The following is a 26,239-nucleotide window of genomic DNA, read 5'->3' as shown; positions in this document are numbered from 1 at the left end:
GTAGAATGTATGTTAATTTAATTAGTTAAAATATTTGTATTTTCCGTAATTCCAATGATATCTCATGGCAATTTGTAACTTTTTGATTTAGTGGCTAATTTGTATGTATTTCATTCGTACAATTTAGTATGATTTGCTTATCCCCCAATGACGTTTGGGTTTAGGGGTGGAGTTTAGTGACACACCTTTTTAATAAAAATTTTACGTTTTTGTGCAACTAAACTCAAACGAATTAGCCACTAAAGAGATCAGTTGCTACTGGTTTATAAGCGCCACCTACAGGCAGAGAGTAAATCTGCAATTTTATTCAGCCTTTCACCTGTTTTTGTTTGTTCATGGTTTTCGCAAGGCTTAAGTTAGATCATTATTATTGTTATTTTACTATAAAAGTTATTAGTTACTTTAATTTAAAAGTAACTAATGGTGTTTCTTTAAGTGTTTAAACACATAACTTGGAACTTTTAAGCCGCAGTCACACTGGGCTTTTCCTCCCATAGACTTCCATTCATACGCACGCAAATGCATCAGACCGGAAACTTAATCTCATGCGACAAGTTTCGCAGTTTGCGGAGTTGGAAAGTTCAAGCTTTGTGAACTCTGACCTGGGAAATTGCATCATGTGATTGCGTGAGACCAATCAAAGATCAAAACATGACCGCAGCATTACACTAAATTAATTTAAAATTATGCACATTAAATATAAATGATAATATATAGTAATATAATAATAATATTATAATAAAATAATAATTTTAAGGCAATTTCGTAAAAAAAAAAAAAAAAAAGACTCAAGTCAAATAATTGCTTTTAAAGCCATCAGGTTTATTATTATAGTAAGAAAAAGGATATTACTTATACTTGATTGTAGTTATAAAATCCAGAACATAAGTATTGAAATTGGCCAATTTGTTTTTATGAAATGTTCAATTACAATCAGCCATGATAAATCAAGATCGTTGCATCTCTAGTCTGAGCCACCCGTTCACAAAACTCACCCCACCGTTGGCTCCAAATGGGTGGATGTTCACTAAAAAACTGGGATGACTGTAGGTTTAAAGGTGGTGTTGGATCTGTATGGGTGTATGTATGCGTGAGACTCTGATTGGAGGTGTTTCCAGTGAGCAGTCGGGTTAGGGTTGGTGTTGATTGTTGTGGTGTCTTGTATCCGAAGCCTCTGTTGTTATGAGGTCAGATTGGACTAAGGAACGGGATCCAGTGTTATCAGATTCTGTCTTCCTTTCTGACCTCTTTCTGACTGTGTTAATCAAGAGGGATTATTGGTCTCCTGGAGGAGTTGAGTAGCATCCCACAAACCAAATCAATCAGGTGACACTCTATCTAAAGCCTGCTGCTTACGCAACACGTTATTGATATTATATAACACACCTTTAGACACCTTTAGTGTTATTAAACATGTAGCTTCATTTACGCATGGATACACCTTAATGCATTCTTATGTGCTATTTAAACTCTAATATAATCCATTTCAGTGTGTGTTATATATATATATTTATGTGTTTCGTGTGTGGCCAACGTTTGGGTTTGGTAGTAATTTCAAAACAAGGATTAAATCTGTTATGCTCACATAGGCTGACACACGTTTTTTGTTTATTAATTCAATTGTTTATTTGTTTGTTTATTTTTTCATTTGTTTGTTTAAATGTATATTACTTGGTTTGTCTGTTTGTTTAAATTTATGTTTGTTTGTTATTGGATATGTTAGTCATCACATATTTTTTTTTTATCAATTTACAGACTTCAAGTTTATTGTTATTATTTTTCGATAGTGTAATAAACACACTAAAAGAAAGGATTTAAAGACGATTCATAGGATTTACTAAATGTTTTTAAAGGGGTGGTCCCCTACGATATCCTATTGTAAACTATAGTTGATGTGTAATATAGCTGTGTGAACATAAACAACATCTCTTAATGTAAATTGCTCAAAGTTCAGTGCAAAGGAAGACATTAGCTAAAGCAAACACCAAGTTTGGGGACTACAAAAAAAATACATCTGGACTAGTGTGATCACGAGGGCTTCCGGTTGCGCACATACACCCTGCACAGCAAAGGGGCGTGGCCAGAGGCGCTGTAATGTTAGAGCAGAGAAAGCTAAAATGCTGTCCAAATGCTGCTAATCTACACAGCTTGTTCTGTTTTGCATTTGGGTTTCCAAAAGACACGTTACAAAGAGAGAAGTGCTTACAGTTTAGTTTTAATTATGTTCCAGAAAGTTATAAAAAATACAAAGCTCTAGCATTTGACAAAGGACAGCTTCCAGAATATCTCCCAGTTCAGTGCTGGGATCGGCTAAAAACTCCTCCAACCGTATTTTTATTTGTTAAAATTGATCTATTACATGCACAGTTTCTAGCGTTAACGATATGTTGTAGCGAGGACATAAGGGGGTAAACAAAAGGAAATGCTGTTTGTCACCGCTAACAATTTAGCATTCATATTTATCAGTCAAACCCATGTAAACACATACAATCTTCAGTAGCGCTGCAGTGTCTCGCTATGCGGTCGTTTTCCCTTCATTCAACATCTCAAATAACAAACTAACAAAAGATGCAAGAATGTTTTATATTACTTACACATGCTTATAACCAGAATGTATGTTAAAGACACTTGTCAGATTTTATTTTAGAGAGCCGTCGTGAGGTTCAGCTGTGTGCTCTTTATTTTTCTGTCTGATTCAGGCAGCTAACGCTGCTAATAGCTACTCTGACTGACAGAATTTACACAGAGCAAAAGCACATGCTTGTAGGGGCGTGACCTAGTGACATGGAGCTGATCCGTGAATCACAGCACATTATGTTAGCTGACCAATCAGAGCCTCTTGAGGGCGGCCCTTTAGAGGAACTTGGAAAATATGACAGTTGTTTTCATGTTAGTAAATATGAAAAAAATAAGATGTATGAAAAATTAATGTGATTTTTACAAATAAAGTATGAGCACACATTGCTTTGCATCTTATGAACACAAACAAACTTTAAAAATACACTGTGGATCACCCTTTTAAAATAAGTAATTGTAAACAACATATTTGGGCTTAATTTAAACTAATTAAGTTGAACATTACTAAATTTAATTTGTTTGTTTAAATTCCCCACATGTGATGAAGACCTAGGTGTCAAATGCCTATGCTGGATGTGAAATCTTTTTATAAAATATATTTATAGGATTTTTGCAGCGTTACCACATTTATTATTATAATGAACAAATAATAAATAAATATAATTGATTATAATTGTAAATATTTTTAAAATAACTTTTTAATTATAATTTAGTTTTTTCATTTAGTAAGTTGTTTATTTGTTTGTTTAAATTTACATTTGTTATTTTATTTATTTCATTTTTTTGTTTAAATTCATATTTGGTTGGTTGTGTTTTTAGATATGTTACTTATTTCACTTTTTTATCGATTTACAGGTTTATCGTTATTATTTACCCAGATTTTAAATTTTATTCATATTTTAGTAGGTGTCAAATGCCTGTGCTGGATGTGAAATATATTTATAAAGTATATTTAGAGGATTTCTGCAGTGTTCTCACACTTATTAATATAATAAGTTATATATTATAATTGATTATTATTGTAAAAAAAAAAAAAAAAAAAAATATATATATATATATATATATATATATATATATATATATATATATATATATATATATATATATATATTATAGACTTCAATCAGATCAACAAGTAAGTCTGTGTTTGTGCTCTCAGTTTATTTATTATTTATTTTCTCCACCTTTTGATGATGTTTGTCACGGTGGCATGCTGATGTTACGATTTTGATGATGTCATGATGCCCCTCCCATGACTCCACCCCCTTTGTTTTGTCAGAGTGAGGCTTTGAGGCAAGTCCTGGTTAACCGTTACTATGGCAACTTCAAACCGGGCGGCAGACGAGACAGTTTGACGAATTTCAGCAATGGGCCGCTCACCCCTGTTGGGCAGACGAAGACTCCTGCAGGTGTGTGTGTGTTTTTTATAAAGCGATGACCTTTTCAAATGTAGAGACCAGCTCCATTTCATAATAGCCTGCACTGAGGACCGTTCCCTCCCCCAAGCATTTTCTTCCGTTACGTGTCCTATATATTCAGAGCCATCACTGTTGCCAGGCGACAGGAACGTGTCACCCACACTTCCTGTGTGAATAGCCTTCAAATACACCTGCTGAAGGAAGTCTAGCAAGTGTGTAAATGTGTCTAGCAGAGACTGACACTAGAAGATTGGATGCTACAAAGTGTCTTTATGGATATGGAAAAAAAAAATCAAGAGAGCTCTTGGATATTCTCAGTTCGTTGAATTTATGATTTATAGTTTCAGTAAAACATGTTTTTGCTTTATTCTGTACTTTTCTGATGACATTTTTTCCAAATCTCAAATAAGATGTTTTTAGAGCTTTTTTTTTGCATAAGTAAATAAGTCTGTAGATAAATGCAGGTAAAGAAAAAGAAGGAAAAAAGGGAAACATATCTATAAGTACTAATATTGGTGAATAAATAGTCACAAAATCTCTGTTAAGGCACATTAAACAAAATAATATATATTTTCCACAGCACAATCCTATAAAATAGAGTCATTTGAAAAAAAAAAAAAATATATTAAAAATTTTCTGACAAAAATAAGTTGCATTTTTGGAAATTATTTTGTATAATTTGGATTTGGAAGACATGTCATTAGATTGTTATAGAATAATTCAAATATTAACATATAGTTAAAGCCCATATCTAGTAATTTCAGAGAATCTGTTTTTTACTTTTTTTGCATTGGAGAAACCATTAATTGAGAAATTGACTTGCATTTGTACTTATGTTGCTAGACATGTGTGTGTGTGTGTATATATATATATATATATATATATATATATATATATATATATATATATATATATATATATATATTTATTTAAATTAAATGTAATTAAAAATGCTTATAAATTGGCCAAAACAATAGTATCTTTTATTTTTATATTTGTCTGTCTGTCTCTTTCTCTCTCTCTCTCTTTCTCTCTCTCTACACACACACACACACACACACACACACAATTTAACGGTAAAAAGTTTGGGGTCAGCTTTTTTTAATTTATTTTTAATTAATTAATTTTTTTTAAATAAAATGTGTCTCTGTCATTGTGGCATTTATTAAATGTAAAAAATGGTTAAATAATTATTTATTAAATATTTATTTATTATTTATTGTATGTAGTTTCAAATGAAATTATTACTCAAGTGATTATTGCTTTTACTATACCATTAGTAATAATAATAATAACAATAATAACAATTAATGCTAGAGTGGTTTCTGAAGGATTATGTGACTCTGATGACTAGATTAATAAAGCTGAAAATGTATAATTAAAATCACTGGATTAAATGATAAAATAATTGATAAACTACTTTTGAACAATTCTTTTATAGTGCAATAACATTTCACAATTTTACAATTTGAACTGTACTGGTGCAGCCTTGGTGAGCAGGAGAAGCTTATTTTAAAACATTTAAAAATCGCACTGATCCCAAACTTTTTACCAGTAATGCATATTAGTATCTATCTACAGTATTGATTGACATTTAGACCGTAGGCTGTATCATTATGAAAACTATGTAATGTTTTCACTAATACAGGAAAACAAACCTCTGTATGTGTTTGTGTGTGTTGAGAGAGTGTTTAGAGACACTTTATAATGTAAAGTTTGTCAGTTATTAATGCTTTAAAAAAAGTGCTTGATTTATGCAAAATATTTTAATAGTTTGACATTGAGATGTAATGATTTGGCAGATGTCTTTAATTAGAGCAGCTAACTAATTCAGGACAGCACAGAAGTAATCTAAAAACAAAGACCAATATTTAAATAATATGACCATATAGTTTAATACATTATTCATATTTTCTACATGTCTACATATGTCCTGGTTTTTCATCAGGGGGTGGTGGTGGTGGTGGTGGTGGTTCAGCAGGGAGTCGGGGAGAGCTGAGTCTGGCTGAAGTGCAGTGTCACCTGGACAGAGAAGGAGCTTCTGACCTGGTCATTGACCTCATCATGAATGCCACCAGTGACAGGATCTTCCAGGAAAGCATCTTGCTGGCCATCGCTCTGCTTGAGGGAGGAAACCCCGTCATACAGGTCAGACCTCCTGTATATCTAATTAAAAGTCCTTTATGGTTTAATCACATTCTTTTAAACATTACAGGAATATCAATTCATCGTTATAGTGTCATGTTATTTCCTGATTAGTTTTTGATTTGTGATGTAATTGAGAGGTTTTTTTTGGTTAGACAGTGCAAGTGAATAAGTTAAAAAACGTGTTACCACCTTAACTCCTCAGTTGATTGATTACATTATGACTTTTGCTTTATTATTTTCTTTACATATGTAAATGAAGCATTGCTTATTTAAATATATACTATTTTGCATGCATTTCCTGCACAAAAATCTAAACATTTGGATGAAATCAGGTTCTAAAATATTTGTTTTTAAACATTTATTTATGATTTATACTTCATACATATTAAAGACAAACATTTTTGCTGAGGGTATTTGGGGAATCTCTTATTTATCACTCCATAGTTCTGAAAATACAAGGAAAAACACATTTACATTTGTTGAATTAAAAAAAAAGCTTTTATGAAAATAAACCTTCATTATTGAGTTATGACTAAAACTGTGTGTACTTTATAAAAGATTATTGTATGTAAGAGCAGCTGAAATGGAGATTCATGCCTCAGTGCAGGAGAATGCTTATTTAAAAATATATGTATTTTAATGAAAATCTACAGAAATAAATTGGTAAAGTGCTATAAAAGGAACACTCAGAAGTGTATCTTGGATATTTTCTTTACATTAGACTGAAGAAACACCTTATAAAATTAACAAATGCATTAAGATTTTCTCCCTGCAGTGTCTTGCCGTGAATGTTCAGAGTCTCGGTTCTTTGTATCAAACTGTTTAAGTCATGTGCAAACATCCAATGAATTCAGATGGCAAATAATGATGGCGACACATAAATGATGTGGGGTTTTTCGAGTGACGATAGGTGTGGTAAAATCAACAGGGCTGATTGCCATGCAAACTGAAACTTTTATCTGAATTGATGCTTTTTGGTGCACAATTGGGGAGTTTTTTTTTTCATATTTAATTTCTGTGGAGGAAAGTGATATTTTTTTCCCCTTTGAAATGCAAGGCATCCTCCCCTGCTGCAAAACAGGAAGGGGGAACAAGAGCAACAAATTGTGATTAAAGAAAAAGATAGAAATAGCAGACTGTAGGCAGGACAGTGAGACGGGGTCACTGAGGAGTCACTGGGTAAACTGAATAATGCTAAAAGACGGAGGCAAATGAGAAAGGATTAGAACCGTTTTTAGACTTTTTTGCAGCACAGACAAGGTTATTGTTTACAACCCCTTCCCTAAAATACAATAAGTCATTCCGGAAGCACTTTACATCTTTATTTTTTGCTAACAACAGTGGTACACACTACCTGACAAAACTCTAGTTGTTGATCCCAGTTGTGTGAGCAACAAATAATAACTTGACTTCTTGTTGAACATTTGGAAAAGTGGCAGAAGGTAGATTTGTCAGATGAATCATCTGTTGAACTGCATCCCAATCATCACACATACTGAAGAAGACCTACTGGAACCCGCATAGACTCAAGAATCTCATAGAAATCAGTAAAGTTTGGTGAAGGAAAAATCATAGATTGGGGTTGCATTCAGTATGGGGGTGTGCAAGAAATCTGCAGAGTGGATGATAACATCTATAGCCTGAGGTATCAAGACATTTGTGCTGCCCATTACATTATAAACCACAGGAGAGGGCAAATTCTTCAGCAGGATGGCGCTCCTTCTCATATATCCGCCACCACATCAAAAGTTCCTGAAAGCAAAGAAGGTGCTCCAGGATTGGCCAGCCCAGTCTCCACAGATGAACATTATTGAGCATGTCTGGGGGTAAGATGAAGGAAGAATTGAAGATGAATCCAAAGAATCTTGATGAACTGTAAGAGCGCTTTCTTAGCCATTCCAGATGACTTTATTAATAAGTTATTTGAGTCATTGCAGAGATGTATGGATGCAGTCCTCCAAGCTCATGGGAGTCAAACACAATATTAGTTCTGTTTCCACTATGTCTAGCATGCCTTTATATTCTATAATGGACATTATTTCTGTAAAGTGACAAGACTTTCATCTAAGTAAAGTCAGAGCTTACTGTCCTAATTAAATAATTAAAAATCAAGGCAGGGTCATATTTCATTTTGATAAAATAAGCGTAATCTAGAGGCCTTTGCCTTTAATATAAGCCACTTCAGATACCAAATGATCAACTAGAAGTCAAGTTATTATTTGTTCCTAAAACTTGTATAGGGGACAAAGCGCAAATGCAAATGAGGCAGAAATACATTTAAAGTTCAGACATTATTAGCCTCCACCTCCTCAATAGTTATTTTAGGTAAATATATTTAGCGACCTTCTTGCTGAATCGACACCATATATCCATTTATTAAGTCGTATTGATGACGTATGGAATACTGTTTCCGGGTCCAAGCCTCTACTCCTTTAAATTGAGAAAATATTTGTTTATGGACACTTTTTTTGTTGTTTATGGCCACCTTAGATTTCCACCTGGTTAATGAGTTTTTATGTTATGAGCTCTTAACCGTCTGATTACTGCAACCTTCAGAAATCTGCCTTTAAACGGCAATGGAGATGTGACATTTATCATGAAAAATATAATTGATATTTATCATGATCCATTTCAAGCCCAATCTTGCCCAGCTCTGTGTCAGGGAAGGCATGGCTGCTCAGATTGTAGAGCAATTACATTTCTCTCTCGGGCAGACCTGATTTCTGTGCTCACGCATGTGTTTTGTGCGTGGGTGCTTTTGTAAATAGGCCCGTTGCATAATCAGCCCTGTTATTAGCGCAGGCATTTTCCTTGATGATACTCCGGTGCTCACATGACCACATTACATAAGCCAAGGCCGTGGTGAATAATGCAGAAAACACTCCTGACGGCTTCTCTTCTGTGTTAACTGGGTCACTGCCGATCCACAGACACACATACAGCACAAACCCATTGAGATATACAAGAGGCGATAATGAGGGAAAATAACATAATTAAGGAAAGTGCAGTTATTTTTGGTCTATTATCTACCATTGTTCACTATATAATAATCAGCTAAAGGGTGTTTTTATTTCACCTACAGTACAAGTCAGATAAAAATACATGAGGTAATCATTCTGCTACAAAATAAAGGCAATTTTAAGCTGTTTTAATTTAAAATTGACTGTATATAGTTTTGGTGATTAGGCATGTTTCACCAGTACCTCTTTACCATAGTATTAATCTGTAGTATACTATGTAGATAATATTTACATGGATAAAAAGTGAATAATAATAATAATAATAATAATAAATAAATAAATAAATAAATAAATAAATATAACAATAATAATAATAATGAAAAATTCTGTATTTCTTCATTTTAATGAATAATTGGTATTATTATTTATTTTTGTTATTTATTATTTTTAATATGTATACTTTATTATTGTATTATAAATTATATTTTATTATTTATCTGTCTGTCTGTCTGATATCTAAAATTTTAATTCTATTAATAAATCTTGTTATAATTATTACTATTTTGTATTTTTTGTTATTTTTCCTTCCATCTTGTATCTATCTTGTATCTATTTATCCTTTTATCTGTCTTTTGTCCCTCCCTCCATCCGTCCATACCTTTGTCCATCCATCCATCCATCCATCCATCCATCCATCCATCCATCCCTTTGTCCATCCATCCATGCCTTTGTCCATCTATCCATCCATCCATCCATCCAAAATTTTTTTCATCAAATGTAATATTTGTTCAGACAATTCCTAAAAATTTTTTTTAAATTGATATACATTTTAGATTTAATATAGTTAAACCAGAACAAAAATGCAACCAGTAAGAAATAACAAGACAAAAGTAGATTTTTTTTCATGAACACTATTATGCATGAGCCAAAAATATTAATATTGCCAATAATAAAAGAAAATAAATTGACATCCGTGTAATAAAAAATAAATAAAAATCTGAGAAAGAGGAATATATGGTAGACAATTACACAAATTTTATCCTTTAATTGCAGATTCTATCTTTATTTTTTTGCAGCCCAAAATCCTATAGCATTGGAGCTATTTTAGGTACCATGATTGTTTTTAATTAGCAAATTAAAACTATTTTTGATTATTTTCCACATAATAATTACAATTTATGGTGGAAATGTGCTTAATTTTACAATGCATGTAGTAGTTTCATTTTTTCTTGCCACATTACATGAGATTCACACATATTTTTTGTATTCTCGTTAACATGTTGAAAGTGTTGCGTATGTCAGCATGAAACTTGCGTTAGGTTAGATTGGTTAAGAATTGTTGCAGCGCTAAAGGGGTTTTGTGGATAACCTGCATGACACTTTGCAGCCGGTTTGCAGAGTCATTTGAAGGATGTGAAGAAACCACATGAAAGAAAGAGAGAATATGGGTTGGTCTGCTCTATTGACGTGTATGAGCGACTGGTGACATTCTCTAGTGTTAACAGGGGAATTACTGAGTTTACTCATTAAGCATCAGCCTTCTTTTAAAAGGATTTATTCTGCTGGCCTTTGCTACTGTTTCTCAGTAAATGCTCTAGGTTTACGAAATGCACTTCATTATATCATGTCTTTTTGCCAACGTTATTTGCAATGAGCAATTAAAGAATGTGTTTAGAAGAGTTTTTAAAAGTTATTAATATATGACATATTTAGTTTTTGAAAAGTTTTTATATTATATTATATTATATTATATTATATTATATTATATTATATTATATTATATTATATTATATTATATTATATTATATTATATTATATCATGTCATGTCATGTTATGTTATGTTATGTTATATTATATTATATTATATTATAATATATTATATTATATTATATTATATTATATTATATTATATTATATTATATTATATTATATTATATTATATTAAATTATATTATATTATATTATGTTATATTATATTATATTTTATTATATTATATTATATTATATTATATAATTCTATATTATATTATATTATATTATATTATATTATAATTGCAGAAAATGTTTATAAATTAAAATAAATTCTATATAAATTCATAGTATATATTTTATATGTAAATATATAATAATTATGCAATATCACAATTGTAGTAATAATTGTACTACATTTAAATTGAGCTAATTTATATGCATATTACAATAAATAGATGTCTGTATTTAAAAAGTAATAGTAATTAGTATGTAATACAATATAAAATAATGTTTCAATTAAATTGTACCTTTAATAGTAAAATAGTTAAATAAGACAACGCTTGTAGAATTTATTTCAGTCCATTTATGTTAATTAAATGTTTATACAAAGCTAAATTATGCTTTATTATTATGTTTATACAATTTGCTGTTTAAAGGTATAATAAATTTTTTGTACAACAATCAAATTAAGTTATTTATTTATTTATTTATACATTTTTGCCCAACAATTTAACCTCTAACAGATGAGAGAATACATAAAAAATAATAGTAATGATAATGTAAAACTTAAATAAATAAAATAAGCTAAATATTGCAAAATTAATAAAAGTACTGCCATCAAAATGCTTTTTACGAGATACATTTGTACATCAAGTTACATTGAAGTTACCTTAGATTACATTGGTGATAAGTTAATTAACCTCTTAAGTGTACTGTATATATCTAAATATGTTGTAATACTTTTCCACCTCTTTAGAAAAATATCAGCCTTCATTTGTAGACATGCAGTCATTTTTTTAACATTAAATAGTCCTGTTTAAGTCTCTAAATCCACTAAATTAAGTTAATTTGATTTTTAAATTTCATATTATAAAAAAGGGTTTGTGCTCATAAAACTGATAATACAAAGTTAATTAATGCCATATTAAATTTAAATCAATACATAATTAGTTGTTTGTTTAGATATGGTAAATTATGTATAAATATGGAAATAACTATGTATATTATTTATATGTATATATTTTAGTGTCTTCTCCAGGGTCACATGTTGAGTCAAATGTGACCCAGACATGTTTTTATATGATTTTTAGATAGGAAAGTATTAATTCAGATTCACACACTCTCTGCTTTGAAGATTTTTTTTCCTTCCTAAGTATTTTGATAAGAATGTGACAAATGTTTGGAGGTTTATTAGATCATATCTCAAAGTTTTTTTTTAAGGTTATTTGAGTCAGTCAAAGCATCGGTGTGACATTAATAAAAGACACAATGTGACTGAAGGACTGTACTGAGTAACCTGGAATAGATGAAGAAGTGAAACAGGTCAAACACTGAGCCTTGGGTTTGTGGATTTAGTTCTGTTTTAGATGGATTTAGACACATTATACAAAGAATAATAAAAAAGTTCAGACTGAGTAGGAAGTGATACTATGAAAGGATTCCCTTTGGCTGTTGAGATATTTTAATATAAAGTTTGGTACATTACTAATATTTAATGTACCAAAAACCATCTGTGGTCTATTTAGATCCATAGTCATTGACAAAAGGATTTGCAACTTTTGCAAAATGCATTTTTTCAGCATTTATTGAAATGTGTTGATGTTATGTTGATTTGATTTTCTAAGGATACTACGTACACTCAAAATTACTTATTAAAAGACTACTTATTTTGGGCTGAAAAAAACTAAATTCTTGATTTTTGGGGGCGTAAACTTAATAGTTTTATGTTCAAACCCCTTAAATTTGTAAAAGCTATTGAGTTAACTTAATTCCTTCTTGTTGCCCTAACTCAAATTTGCTTGAAAAGTGTAAAATGTTCACATATTTAGCTGTTTTAGTTGTTTAATTTGTGATCAGTGTTGGGTAAGTAAAAAAAAAATTATTACAAATTACATCACTACAATTGTATTTAAATATCTTGTGTAGTTACTTTTTTTCTGAAAAGTAACTTAGTTACTCAATAAATAAGTTTACATAAATCTCAGTGCATAGACAATAAACATGAATCGGTTCATTCTTTATATCTGAGTCAAAGGAAACCTTTTTTTTTTTTAGTAATTTTGTATAACTTTTGTGTCAAAGCACAAAATATTTCAAATGAATGACACCGTGTTTCATCTTCCCAGGCAATCTTTTAGGCAATCTTACCTTTATTTGGAATATTTAGTTATTTAAAAAAATCTAAACCATTATATATACACCGGCCACTTTATTAGGTACTTACTAGTACCTGGTTGGACCCTCTTGTGCCTTCAGAACGCCTTAATCATTCGTGGCGTATATTCAACATGGTACTGGAAATATTCTTTGGATATTTTGGTCCATATTGACATTTGCAGATTTGTCAGTTGCACATCCATGATGCGAATCTCCCGTTCCACCTCATCCCAAAGGTGCTCTATTGCATTGAGATCTGGTGACTGTGGAGGCCAATTGAGTACAGTGAACTTATTGTCAATTTAACCAGTCTGAGACGATTCACGCTTTATGATATGACATGATATCTTGCTGGAAGTGGCCATCAGAACATGGGTACACTGTGATCATAAAGGGATGGACATGATCAGCAACAATACTCAGGTAGGCTGTGGCGTTGACAATGATCAATTGATGACAATAAGATGGTTCTGTGAAAAAATCCCTGTAGATCAGCAGTTTGTAAAATACACCAGCTCAACTGGCACCAACAACCATGCCACTTTTAAAGTCACTTAAATCACCTTTCTTTCCCATTCTGATGCTCGGTTTGAATTGCAGCAGATCATATTGACCATGTCTACATGCCTAAATGCTGTTGCTGCCATGTGATTGGCTGATCAGAAATTTGTGTTAACAAGCTGTTGGACAGATGTACCTAATAAATTAGCCGTTTAGTTTGTGTGTGTGTGTGTGTGTGTGTGTGTGTATATATATATATATATATATATATATATATATATATATATATATATATACATACAGTAACATGTATATTGAGGAATGCACAGGAGAACCAGAAACCTCAATAATTGATTGTGGTCAGTGTGCTGTATGCACTGGACAGATTCGCAGAATCTAGTCATAAAAATGGACTGTAATGTATAATGCTGATTTTCTGGATTTTGCCAGATTTTGCATGAATATTCCCCAGAACTGCCATAAAAATCACATCATCAGACCGTGTGCACATAGCTCAAAATTTGTTTTTGAGTTAATGTGGTCAGAATTGTGGTCCTGTGTGATTCATAAAATGGAATCTAATAGCTGACCAGCCACTTTGAGAGTCAAAAATGAAAGTAAATTACTGAAAAAAAGAATACCTCTGGCTACATGGATGGCAACCTTTTTTTATGAAGAAAAAAACGGAAAATTATATAAATTATAATTACCTGTAGTTTACAACAGTCCTAAGCTTGTTTCTAGAGTCGGGTCATGCTGAGGCTGTGGATTAAACTTAAGAATGTTATAATATTCAGTTTCTCGCTATAAGTTCAGATAAAACTTATCTAAACTTAATTTAATTTAATTTGTCAGTTTTTTAAAAAGTATGTAGCCAAATTCCTTAGAAACAATCTAAACCTGTTAAAATATAATAGTGTTAGATTTAATCAGTTAAAATATATTATTATCCGTATAAAAAACAAACAAATAAAAAAAAAAACGAGAAACCAATTAGTTAAATTTCATGAGATTGATGATTGATGAGCTTTACTAGCAAGTAAACAGTTAAACAGAGCATCTACAGTGTGAGAAATAGAGATAAGCCTCCTCATTCTTAAATTTTACTTTCACTCTCTTCCGTGGATAGGGAAACTTCTTGTACGCACAGACATCCATTAGCCTACATAATTCATTTCGTTTGTTAAGCGCAAAGATTTGTGTCAAAACTATTTCTAAATTCAGTTCTTATTTCCAGCAAACAAATAAATGAACAATAATAACAAAGTGTGCTCAAACAACTGAGTTATACCCAAATACACGTTATACCCCCCATATGATCTAAAACCTGAAAGGTGGGCAATTGTAAGCTTGTTTTTAATAAAAACAATTATAAGTATGCATATAATAAATAATACTGCTAATAATAATATTATGCAAAAGCAAGTTGTTAGAAATAACTAAAACAGACCCCCGAGATGAAGAAGGCATGCAGGCAGTGATTTTTATATTTATGTAGAAAATAATAATTTTTATAATATTTTAAACCTTTAATTATTCTTAATTTGTAAAGATATTTGCATATTGCTGTACACCCCTTGTGTATTAAGCAATGTTTAAGCAAGGCACATAACTAATGCGCTCTGCGCTGGACTTAAGACCTCCTCTCTTTTGGTCTATTGAGCAGTCTATTTTAGATCCTCAAAACAGCAACCCGCCAGCAATGCGCCTTAACACACCTTCTTTTTAGACAATAATGGCTATTGGCGCACATATGAGTTCAAATGCATTTGCTATTTAAACAGCATGGTGCAAAACCTCAAAATGCCACTTGCGTCAAGTTGAAACTAGCAAACAACATTTGCGTCATGCTTTGCACCACATTGCGCTGGGTTTATGATATAGGGCCCATTGGATTTATTGATATTATTGCACAAATCTTGTTCCAATTTATTCCATTTATGTTTAACTAACAAATAACAAAACACGTGAAGTATATTAGTTTAATTACATTAACACTATGTTATCCAAATGGATGAATATGTTATTTGCAATCAGAAAATACTAATCTTCTTTGTTTAGTATTCTTTTACTATTCTTTGTTTAGTAAATATCATTTTAAGTGTGAGCTTGACACTCCTGATTGCACAAAGACATTGATTTCACTCAAAATTTTGACAAACAACCATAAACATCATCTCACTTCAGACTGGCTGACATTTCAATGAAAAGTAGTCCCTTTCTTTCCTTTATTATTATTTTTCAAGCATCTTTTGGGTTGACTAAGCTAATCTGAATCATATCAGAGGACGAATCGCATTACTTTGACTTGCATAATATGGCCTGCTTGAAGCACAGAGAGGTATTTGTTTGGAAGCTGCACAACAACACAAGCCAATTCCCCTCCGCAGTTTGTTTGTTTACAGAGGTATTCTGGGGTGGTCGTCAGGATAACACTCGCGGTTGCCAGGGAAAGACAGAGGTAATGGACTGAATAATAAGGAAGAGGCAGAGCGATTATGCAAAGGTTGATGGCAGAGCATTCAAAGCAGTTGGAAAGTGTGCCAGCCGCAGGGCAATGCAGAGAGGAGCGGGACAGGGCACAACCACACACTGTCCAGATCTGTGTGCAAATGCAGCTCTATATGTGTGTGTGCATTCTTGTTCATGGCTTCACCAAGGGAATTTCCCAGGGAGAATATTGCGCCAGGCTGATTTTGCATGGCTTTTTGTGCCCAGACTGACCTGTGCTGTAATTATTTGATTTGCTATAATGAAAGGAAACGCACTTATTGAGGATTGAGCTGGAGAATGGCTGCTAATCAAATAGAGTGGAGATCCAATGAAGTATTAATAATGGACTTCAGTCAGTATATGTGCTTGGAATCCTGTGTGTTCTGCAGTGTGAAACTATGTGGACAGATTCTCAGAATTCAGTCATAAAAATGGATTGGCCTGCATCATGCACAATTCTATGGGCTTTGCATGATTTTGCATGAATCATTAAAATCTCAGGGATGATTTGATGGCAGTTTGATGTTTTTATGATGAACTTGTATGTAGTCTTCATGACAACCCATCAAGCAAACAAACAAACAAACAAACAAAAAATAAAAAATAAAGTTCTTTATAACATGTCTATTTGCTATTGTATAAATATATATATAAATATATATAAATACATTCATATATATATATATATATATATATATATATATATATATATATATATATATATATATATATATATATATATATATATATATATATATATATATAGTTCTATACAGCTTAAAGTGACATTTAAAGGCTTAACTAGGTTAATAAGGGGAACTAGGCAGGTTATTGTAATTAGGCTAGTTATTGTATAGCGATGGTTTGTTCTGTAGATTATTGAAAAAAAATAGCTTAAAGGGGCTAATAATTTTGTCCCAAAAATTAAAAAATTAATAACTGCCAAAATAAAGAAAAAATAAGACTTTCTCCAGAAGAAAAAATATTATCAGACATACTGTGAAAATTTCCTTGCACTGTTAAACATCATTTGGGAAATATAAAAAAATAAATAAATAAATAAAATCAAAAGGGGGCAAATAATTCTGACTTCAACTGTGTATATATATTTAATTATATTAATTAATAATAATGAATATATATATATATATATATATATATATATATATATATATATATATATATATATATATATATATATATATATATATATATATATATATATATATATATATATATTCATTATTATTAATTAATTCATTGCTGTGAGGCAAACGTGCTAGCCACTGCGCCACCATGCTGACCCAAAATACAACATATTAACGTTTAATGTAGAAAAACCCAATGTGGGTGTCTTAGGAGCAAAATTACAGCATATGGGCTCTTATGTTGCTGTTGTGTCATCATTTATTTTTGAAGTCATATCTCTCCGGTCTCTCATTTGGAATTCTTTTTATAAACTGGCCACCATGAAAAACTAATTGAATAACCTTGGTATAGAATATAAAGTCATGAAGCAGTAGAAAAAGAATGAATATTGTGTATGACTCCCATGAGCTAGGAGGACTGCATTCATAAAGTCATCTAGAATGGCAAAGAAAGTTTTCCTGCAGGACTCCCAGAGTTCACCAAGATTCTTTGGATTAATCTTCAATGCCTTCTCTTGCATCATACCCCAGACATGCTCAATAATGTTCATGTCTGGGGTCTTTACTTTTAATTAATAATAAAGCACCAAGCTGATTTTGCATGAGTTTTGATCACTTGTGCAAAGACTGTCTTGTGCACTAAGGTACGTCTCAGACTTTGGTTTTGTTTGTTTCAGCTGTGACTCAAGTGCAAATTGTTTTTTCCACTCATTTTGTCTTTGGACTGTGGGGGTAACCGGAGCACCCGGAGGAAACCCATGCGAAGGCAGGGAGAACATGCAAACTCCACACAGAAACGCCAACTGAGCCGAGGTTCGAACCAGCGACCTTCTTGCTGTGAGGCGACAGCACTACCTACTGTGCCACTGCCTCGCCCTCGCTATATATATATATTTAATAATATAATTAATAATTAATAATATAATTAATAATACTCCAGCCTCCGCATCAAAGTTCCTGCAAGCAAAGAATGTCAAGGTGCTCCAGAATTGGCCAGCCCAGTCACCAGAAATGAACATTATTGAGTTTGTCTGGGGTAAGATGGAGGAGGCATTGAAGATGAATCCAAAGAATATTGATAAACTCTAGTGTTCCTGCGAGAACACTTTCTTTACCAATCCAGATGACTTCATTAATAAGTTATTTGAGTCATTGCAGAGATGTATGGATGCAGTCCTCTAAGCTCATGGTAGTCATACACAATAATAATTCTTCTCCACTCCACCATGACTTTATATTCTATACTGTACATTCTTTCTGTTAAGTGACGAGGCTTTTGTCTAAGTAAAGTCAGACCTTATTGTCCTAATTAAAGAAGTAAAAATCAAAGCATGATCATATTTTATTTTGGTAAAATAAGCGTAATCTCAAGGTATTTAGCTTTCATATAAGCCACTTCTGATACCAAATAATCAACTAGAAGTCAAGTTAGTATTTGTTGTTCCTAAAACTTGATTAGGTAATAAGACTTTTTTTTAGGTGATGTATGCACAGACAAACAAGAAAAAAACTAATAATAAGAACTTTTTTGAATGTCTTCTGAAAACTGATTTAATTATTAACTATGTGCTGTGATGCATCCTTAGTAGCATTGATAGATAAATATTAAGCATTTCTTCGATGCCTTGACAATCACCCCCAAAACCATAGCATTATTGTGGCTAATTTTGCACATGCAACCACCTGTTTAAACGTGTAGTTTCGCTTTACAACCTCAGAATTTACACTTTGCTCAACTACACCTCGGGTCTGCATTTATCAAGTGTGTTTTTATCATCACACCAGATCATCTGAAAGTCACAGGTTGTTTTTAAAATGTGATGATGATACAGGATACACAAACTTCAGTTTTGCACAAGCCCTTTTTCAACATATACAAAAGTTTAGTCTAAATTGACATAATTTTGACCTACAAATTTTAGTCTTGATAAAATGAAAAGTTAAAATGATGGTTTACCAATTTAAAATGTTGACTTTTAAAGGTTCCTAAAATAATTCTGAAATAAAAAAAGTACAAATCATTACACACTAAGTTAAAAATCATGTCTTTAATTTGAAATTCTGAGATTAAAAATAATTAGATTGTAACATAGATAAAAAATATGGCTTAACTTGGAAATTGACCTGCAAACCCATTGGATATGATCCATCACAAACTATAATGAAATGTAAATACAGTAATAATTATTGCATTCTGGACTGGATGCTGTTGGTCAGGCAGTGCATCATAGATATATGTATATATATGCGTCTAACCAGGATTTTCTGTAAGGGAAAGAAGGGTTTGGACATATCTTAGCTAGCCCTTCTAAAAATAATTCAATAAATAGTTCAGGCAAAAATGAGTATTCTGTCATCATTTACTCACGTTCACCTATGAAAACCTATATACTTTTCTTCTATTAAACACAAAAGAATATATTTAGAAAAAACAGGTTGCTCTGATCCTTTAATTCCATAATTAATTCCGTCATTTTTTCACTTAATAAATAATGTGGTAATTGTAATTTTTGGGTGAACTATCCCTTTAATCTATTAAAAAAAACGTTTTATGGCATTTTTTTTTCATATAGGACATTTTGTGGGATGTAAACAATAAATAGCAATGGTTCTAACGCATTTGCTCTTTTACGTTTTTAATTTGCATAGCTCCTAAAAAGTCCACACATTGATAAATAGCATTAATAACATAAATAACAATAACAGATATGATTGAATTGCCTCTTGTTACAGTTATAAAATAGGTTGACAAGCAGGAAATGTTCATGGGCTAATGACATCACCACATTGAAATGGTCTATATGCTGGAATAGGGCGTACTTAGAAAAAAATTTAGTGAAAGTTTAGTGAAAATGACTCTCCTGATGTATTTGCTGTAATACAGACCTGTATTATAACACTTCCATTCTTTTTTTACAGCACTTTGCTTTTAATTATGGGTTGCACTTCCAGTTTAAGGGTCTTCCATTCAAAATACAAACAAATAATCCAAATAATAAGATTGCACTGTAATTGTCAAACTAAATAAGAGATGTGTTTGATTTGTGCTTTTATTTTTATCCATCATGAAAAAACCCCATTGTGTTTTAATGTATCATTAGTATCACAATCATATTTGTGCCCAAAGCTCTTTTGAGTTCTTTTTGTTTTGTACCGCAAGCTAATAATAATAATAATAATAATAATAATAATAATAATAATAATGATAATAATCCCTTACATTTATATAGCACCTTTCTAGACACTCAAAGCGCTTTACACAACAGGGGGAATCTCTTCATCTACCATTATTTTTACTATTACCATTATTTTTTTTCTCTTTGGATTCCATACAGATCAGTGATTTTCAATATGCTGTCTGTAATAATGCTGTGGGAAGACACTTTTTTTGACACTTTAAGTTTTTGGGTCATCTGAAAGTATTTGCTAATTTTAATAAGTTGCTTTTAAATGTTTAATTGGTGAACTGTAAAAAGAATAATGACATCACATTGCACCCAGTTGTTTTTAAAACACTTCTCTAATTTATTTTTTACAATTTAACAGAGGTTTCTCCCATATTTCATGTGATATTTAGCATCGCAGGATGTTAGACAAACATACTGTAAGCGCTGCAGGCAGGGTAGACAGAGTGAGCAGGGCAGACAGAGCTTCATCTGTACTGAGTAATGTTGAAGCAGGAGTAGGAGGCAGTGTGAGTACAGTGCAGAAGCCCAGTGTGTGAGAACAGCCCAGTTCTGGATGACCCACCCGTGACGGAAGCGCTCGCCCACTCGCTCTGCTGCTAACGGGCAAAATGCCTGAGACGCTTCACCAGCCAAACACACACACACACTCGAGTCCATATCTGTGACGTCTGCACATGCATTCCTCTGTGACAGGAGGATGCAGAATACTCTACTCAGACATTCTGGTGGATCATGTGTATATTTACTCAGCCAAAGTCCAGATATTAAAAAGACAGCCATTAATTATCAACTTGTTTTTATATGCTGGGTGCAAAATAGTGTGTAAAACAAATGTAACGACAAAATTTCAGTTTTGGAGAGAGAAAATAAAAGAGTTGAAATTATTGTGTTATGCGACTGTCATGTCAAGCACCGAGATAATTCATGTAGTTTATTTTTCATTATTACATGGCAGATAATTACTAAATAAAGACATTCCAGGGAGTGTTATTCCCAGATAACAACCCCTGAAACTAATAACTTTGGTTCATCCGCGCTCCTGTTTTTGACTTTTTGGTGCCGTCTTGTGACTGAATTATAAGTAGGTTAGTGTATGCTTCTTTCAGCCATTTTTATTTCTGTCTGCTTTGTGTTTAATTTTGTATGTCAGGCTTTATTCTGTGATACAACCGCCTGGATGTACTTTATCCCTTATTTAAGCTAAAATGCTGGACCATATTAGTGTCACGGATGACCAATTAGAATCCAAATATTCCAGGAAACAGAATTTTATCTGGAAAACTAATTTAAAGCTGCATTAAATTTGAACACATTTTTAGTTTTTTAAGAGTGAAAATTAAAATGCTGAAAGAGTCCAAATGAATGTATTATGTGACTGTCATTACAAGGACAAATATAATTCATGTTGTTTATCAGTCATTATTACATGGCAGATAATTACTTGATTCCGAATGGTCAACATTCCAATGTATGTTATTCCCAGATAACAACCCCTGAAATCAATAGCACAAGCTCATGTGGGTTCTTTGAATCATCCTTACTTCCATCTTCACTTGTCTGTCATGCTGCTGTTTTTGACTGTTCGTCGCCATCTTGTGACTGAATAATGCATAGGTTAGTGTATGCTCTATTTAGCCATTTTTGTTTCTGTCAGCTTTGCGTTTTTTTAAAGGCTGCTGATCAGCCTTTCAGGCTTTATTCTGTGATAACGACCACCTGGATGTACTTGTTCGGCTTAGCCCCTTTATTAATCCTGGGTCGCCACAGCGGAATGAACCGCCAACTTATCCAGCACGTTTTTACGTAGTGGATGCTCTTCCAATTCACCTGTACTGCATGTCTTTGGACTGTAGGGGAAACCGGAGCACCCGGAGGAAACCTACACAAACATGATAATGACCTGTGATAACGACCCCCTGGATGTACTTTATCCCTTATTTAGGTTAAAAGGTTTGCCCATATAAATGTCATGAATGACCAATTATAATCCAAGTAATTCAGAGATCAAAAGTTTTTGGGTAATCAAAATATATCAGTAATAAAAATAAAATATAATGATCATATTAAAAGAAATAAGTCCTGAATGTAAATTAGAAATGTTGCCTCGGCAGTTAAATAAAATGTAGTACTAAAATTGAAACTACATCATATTGCTGAAAACATCTGAAACGGTTCTTCAAAGTTTCACAAAAGGATGTAAAAACTCTGCATTTAAGCTTGCTCAATTACTCTTAAATCACACACAGCACCACAGCAGGTTTTAAAAAGAGAAAGTGTCACATTAATGTGAATTTGAGAGATGTACAGTGTTATTTCCAGCCGACTCGTATACACGTAAAGCTTGCCGACTTCCAGAGAAAAACTATAAATAGAGATTCATATCACGTCACTAAAAGCGCATAAAAATCTCTCCATCCTAGACGGGATCCAAAGGTCAGGCCTTTTGTTTTGCCTCCATTATAAAATATATATATTTTTTTTAATGCATGCGTTATCGTCATCAGATTCTGACTCATAGCTACGTTTTTGTTTTTAAAGTAGAGGAGAACAGCAGTGTCTCCTCAGCTTTTGCTATAACCAGGCGTGTTATGTAATATTGGAGAAACAGCAGCAGGTGTAGGAGGACACAAATGCATGGTTTCAAGTCACACCCGCATCTGTCGCCTGCCACACAAGAGCACGCACCTCGCTTAAACATTAGCCTGTGACCTACATAACTCACCTGAAACAAACACCCAGTGTGTGTGTGTTAATTCCATGACCTATAAATATTGACAATCTCTTTCAGACTTTGTCACGGTCAGAGTCGTCCTTGGAAAAGTGCTGCGCTCCTGAAGTTAACTGTGTGCACAGATCTGCTTTATGCCAAAGCCACTCCTGCTCACCGAAGACAAATGCAGACACACACATAAAAATGTATACACAACACACAAATGCATGCACACACATACAAAAATGCATAGCGAAATTAGACACACATACAAATATACATTGACACAAACACACACACAAGCGCAATTAAACACAACAGGTGCGAGTGCTATTACTGTGCAGCCTAAAACTGACCTCGGCTGTATTTATATAGTTTTTAACCCTGTACAGCCTGACGTATGAAAGAATGCTCAGAGAACTTAAAAGTGTGAGGCTATTTTTTGTTGAGTGTTATATTTGGTACGTTTGGCTTTATCTTAATGGTTAAATAGATATATGCAGTAGTGGAAAGAGTATTGAAAAATCATACTTAAGTAAAAGTACCATTACTTGCCTAAAAATGTAGTGCAAGTGGAGTAAAAATACCTGTTGTAAATATTACCCCATGTATGAGTAAAAAGTAGCCCTTTCAAAAGTACTCAAGAGTAGTGAGTATTACACTGTGAAAAGCTAATGCGTTTACATGTAATTTGTGGATGTGTGTAAACGTAACATTCTGTAGTGCATGTAGTTATTGCCCAGCAGGCACACAACGTCATGGGATGTTAATATTAGGTTAGATTAAGGTTGTGATGTCAAGTGACCAAAATTAAATGTCTAACCAGCGTCTAAGGACAACATTATTTTGATGTCTAATAACAACGTTAAATGACGTTGATTTTTGGTCAATTTTAGGTTGTGTTAGAAAGTGACCAAAATCCAACGTCAAGCCAACATCTTAATCCAACATCATATTGACGTCAAATACTGATATTTATTCATCAGGTGTGGCAACCAAAATCCAACATCAGATCGACGTCATAGTGGTAACGTTCACACAACTTCAAGCTGTAACATCATTAGACGTTGATATTTGGTTGGTTTTCGGTTGGACATTGACGTTGGTCTGACATTGAGTTCTGACGTCAACCCAATTTTCATTTCAATTGAATTCACCTTTAATTGTAAAGCGCTTTTACAATGTAAATTGTGTCAAAGCAGCTTTACATAGAAGATCATCAAACAAAATGCAATGTCCCCACGACATTGGGGTACAATGTCAATACAATGTCAATTTGACATCATGTTGATGTCTTGTGCTTGCTGGGTGTTTAAGGAAATTTCGGTCCCCATACAGTAAACATCTGTCATCTTCTCATCAGTGACATGCATCTAAACAGTCTCTGGGTCAACGCGTGTAAAGATTTTGGACATCTTCATGGACACTTTTAATCCTTCCAAACAGTTTGCTGCATTTATAAATCGCCCATGTCTTGAGGTATATCATTATGAGGCGATTTACCTTCTATGTGTGATCTGATTGGACAGGAATTACAGGACTGATTTTTCTAATACTCATAGACAAGAAAAAATAAAGTAGTGACTGCAGGTTGAAGGAAAGTAGTGGAGTACAGATACAGCACTAAAAATGTACTCAAATGAGAGTAAAAGTACACAATTTTCAAACTGCTCAGTAAATTACAATTCCTGAGAAAAAGTAATTAATTACAGTAATTTGAGTATTTGTAATTAGTTACTTTTCACCACTTGATATATGTTGACATGATTGTTTGTTGGAAAAGTTTATTGAACCAAATAGTTTTAAAACATCATAGGAGTTTGCATATATGTGACGTAACTCAAGCCTAGCACTTTGGAATAATTTGAAAAAAAAAAGGCTAAAACACAAGGACACGGCCGCTGGAAAGGTTCATTTAACTGAATTGTTTTAAAACATCGTAAGAGTTTATATGTGACATAACGCAAGCATAAAAGCATCGGAAGCATAAAACATGAGCATACACAATCACTTAATGCTTGTAAACAGACAAATGCAGCGCTTGCCCCACCTCCGAGTTCTTCTAATTGGTCGACTTCTTTGTAACTGACAGTGATGAGCAGTCCCTGCAAATTGAAGTTCTTTAAATTTCACACAGCATCTAAAAAATGTGGTGCTCAGTGCTTTAAAAGACACAAGACATGAGTATGGTTAAGCGCTTTAGTTAAGCACGTGTTTATGTAAAGGAGGCCAGCTAGCGAAGTGCTCTGCAGGTAAACCTCACTACGCTGACCTCAAAAGGTGCTCTAGGTGCTAGAGGCCATGTGGTAAACTCTGAAATGAAGACTAAGCAGAAGAAAATTGAATGAATAAATAATGAATAAAGGTTATTATTTACATAAAGCATATGATAAAAGTAAATCATGAGTTTTCTGTACATTTAATAAAAAATACATTTAAGTATTCTGCAGCCTTAGGTAGGGATGTTCTTATAACCTTTTTTCCCTGTCTCGATATCAATTCCAAGCTCAGGTTATCGGCCGATACTGAATTCTGAACCGATACCCACTGCTACTAGCCCTATACAAATTGACAGAATTCATTTACTGTCTGCTTCAGACTTATCAATTAATAATACATGAACAAATACAAATAGTGAGCTAGAGTATTTTTATTATCTGACATTTTTATTATCAGACACTCAACAGTAATCTTATTTATTATACTTCAGTTCAGCCGCAAATCAAACACCATAAACCATTTGAGCTTTACAGTATGGCTGTAAAACAATCATTGCAAAAATGTTATATATATATATAGAAAGAAAATAAAAAGAAGTATAAAATATTAAGAAAAAAAAATATATATATAAATAATATATAAAAATAATAATATAAAAAACAATAAAATATTGTTTTATTCTCTTCTTCTTTGCTGATCTAACAGTGGCAACAACTTCCTTTGCATTATGAAAAGAACTGACTCTGT

General features: G+C 32.6%; 1 protein-coding gene across 48 annotated transcripts in view; it reads left to right on the top strand.

The window, feature by feature from the left end:
- Positions 1-26,239, top strand: part of itpr1b (inositol 1,4,5-trisphosphate receptor, type 1b) — a 246,804-nt gene that overhangs the window by 138,630 nt on the left and 81,935 nt on the right. For 31 of the 48 annotated variants that reach the window (XR_012387281.1, XM_068224410.2, XM_073916982.1 and 28 more), the window contains 2 exons: positions 3,857-3,986; positions 5,944-6,143. Coding sequence is in view for 39 of the 48 variants with exons in the window: in XM_068224410.2 (XP_068080511.2) it covers positions 3,857-3,986; positions 5,944-6,143 (330 nt within the window). In the remaining 9 variants the exon portion in view is untranslated. Of the gene's footprint in view, positions 1-3,856; positions 3,995-5,943; positions 6,144-26,239 lie in introns of all 48 variants that reach the window. The other 17 variants (XR_012387289.1, XR_012387286.1, XR_012387284.1 and 14 more) reach the window with 4 other exon arrangements.

The sequence above is a fragment of the Danio rerio genome, chromosome 11, assembly GCF_049306965.1.
Source record: "Danio rerio strain Tuebingen ecotype United States chromosome 11, GRCz12tu, whole genome shotgun sequence".
In the NCBI taxonomy this organism is placed as follows: domain Eukaryota; kingdom Metazoa; phylum Chordata; class Actinopteri; order Cypriniformes; family Danionidae; genus Danio; species Danio rerio.
Note: the sequence above shows the minus strand (reverse complement) of the source record. Positions and strands in the feature narration are given on the sequence as shown.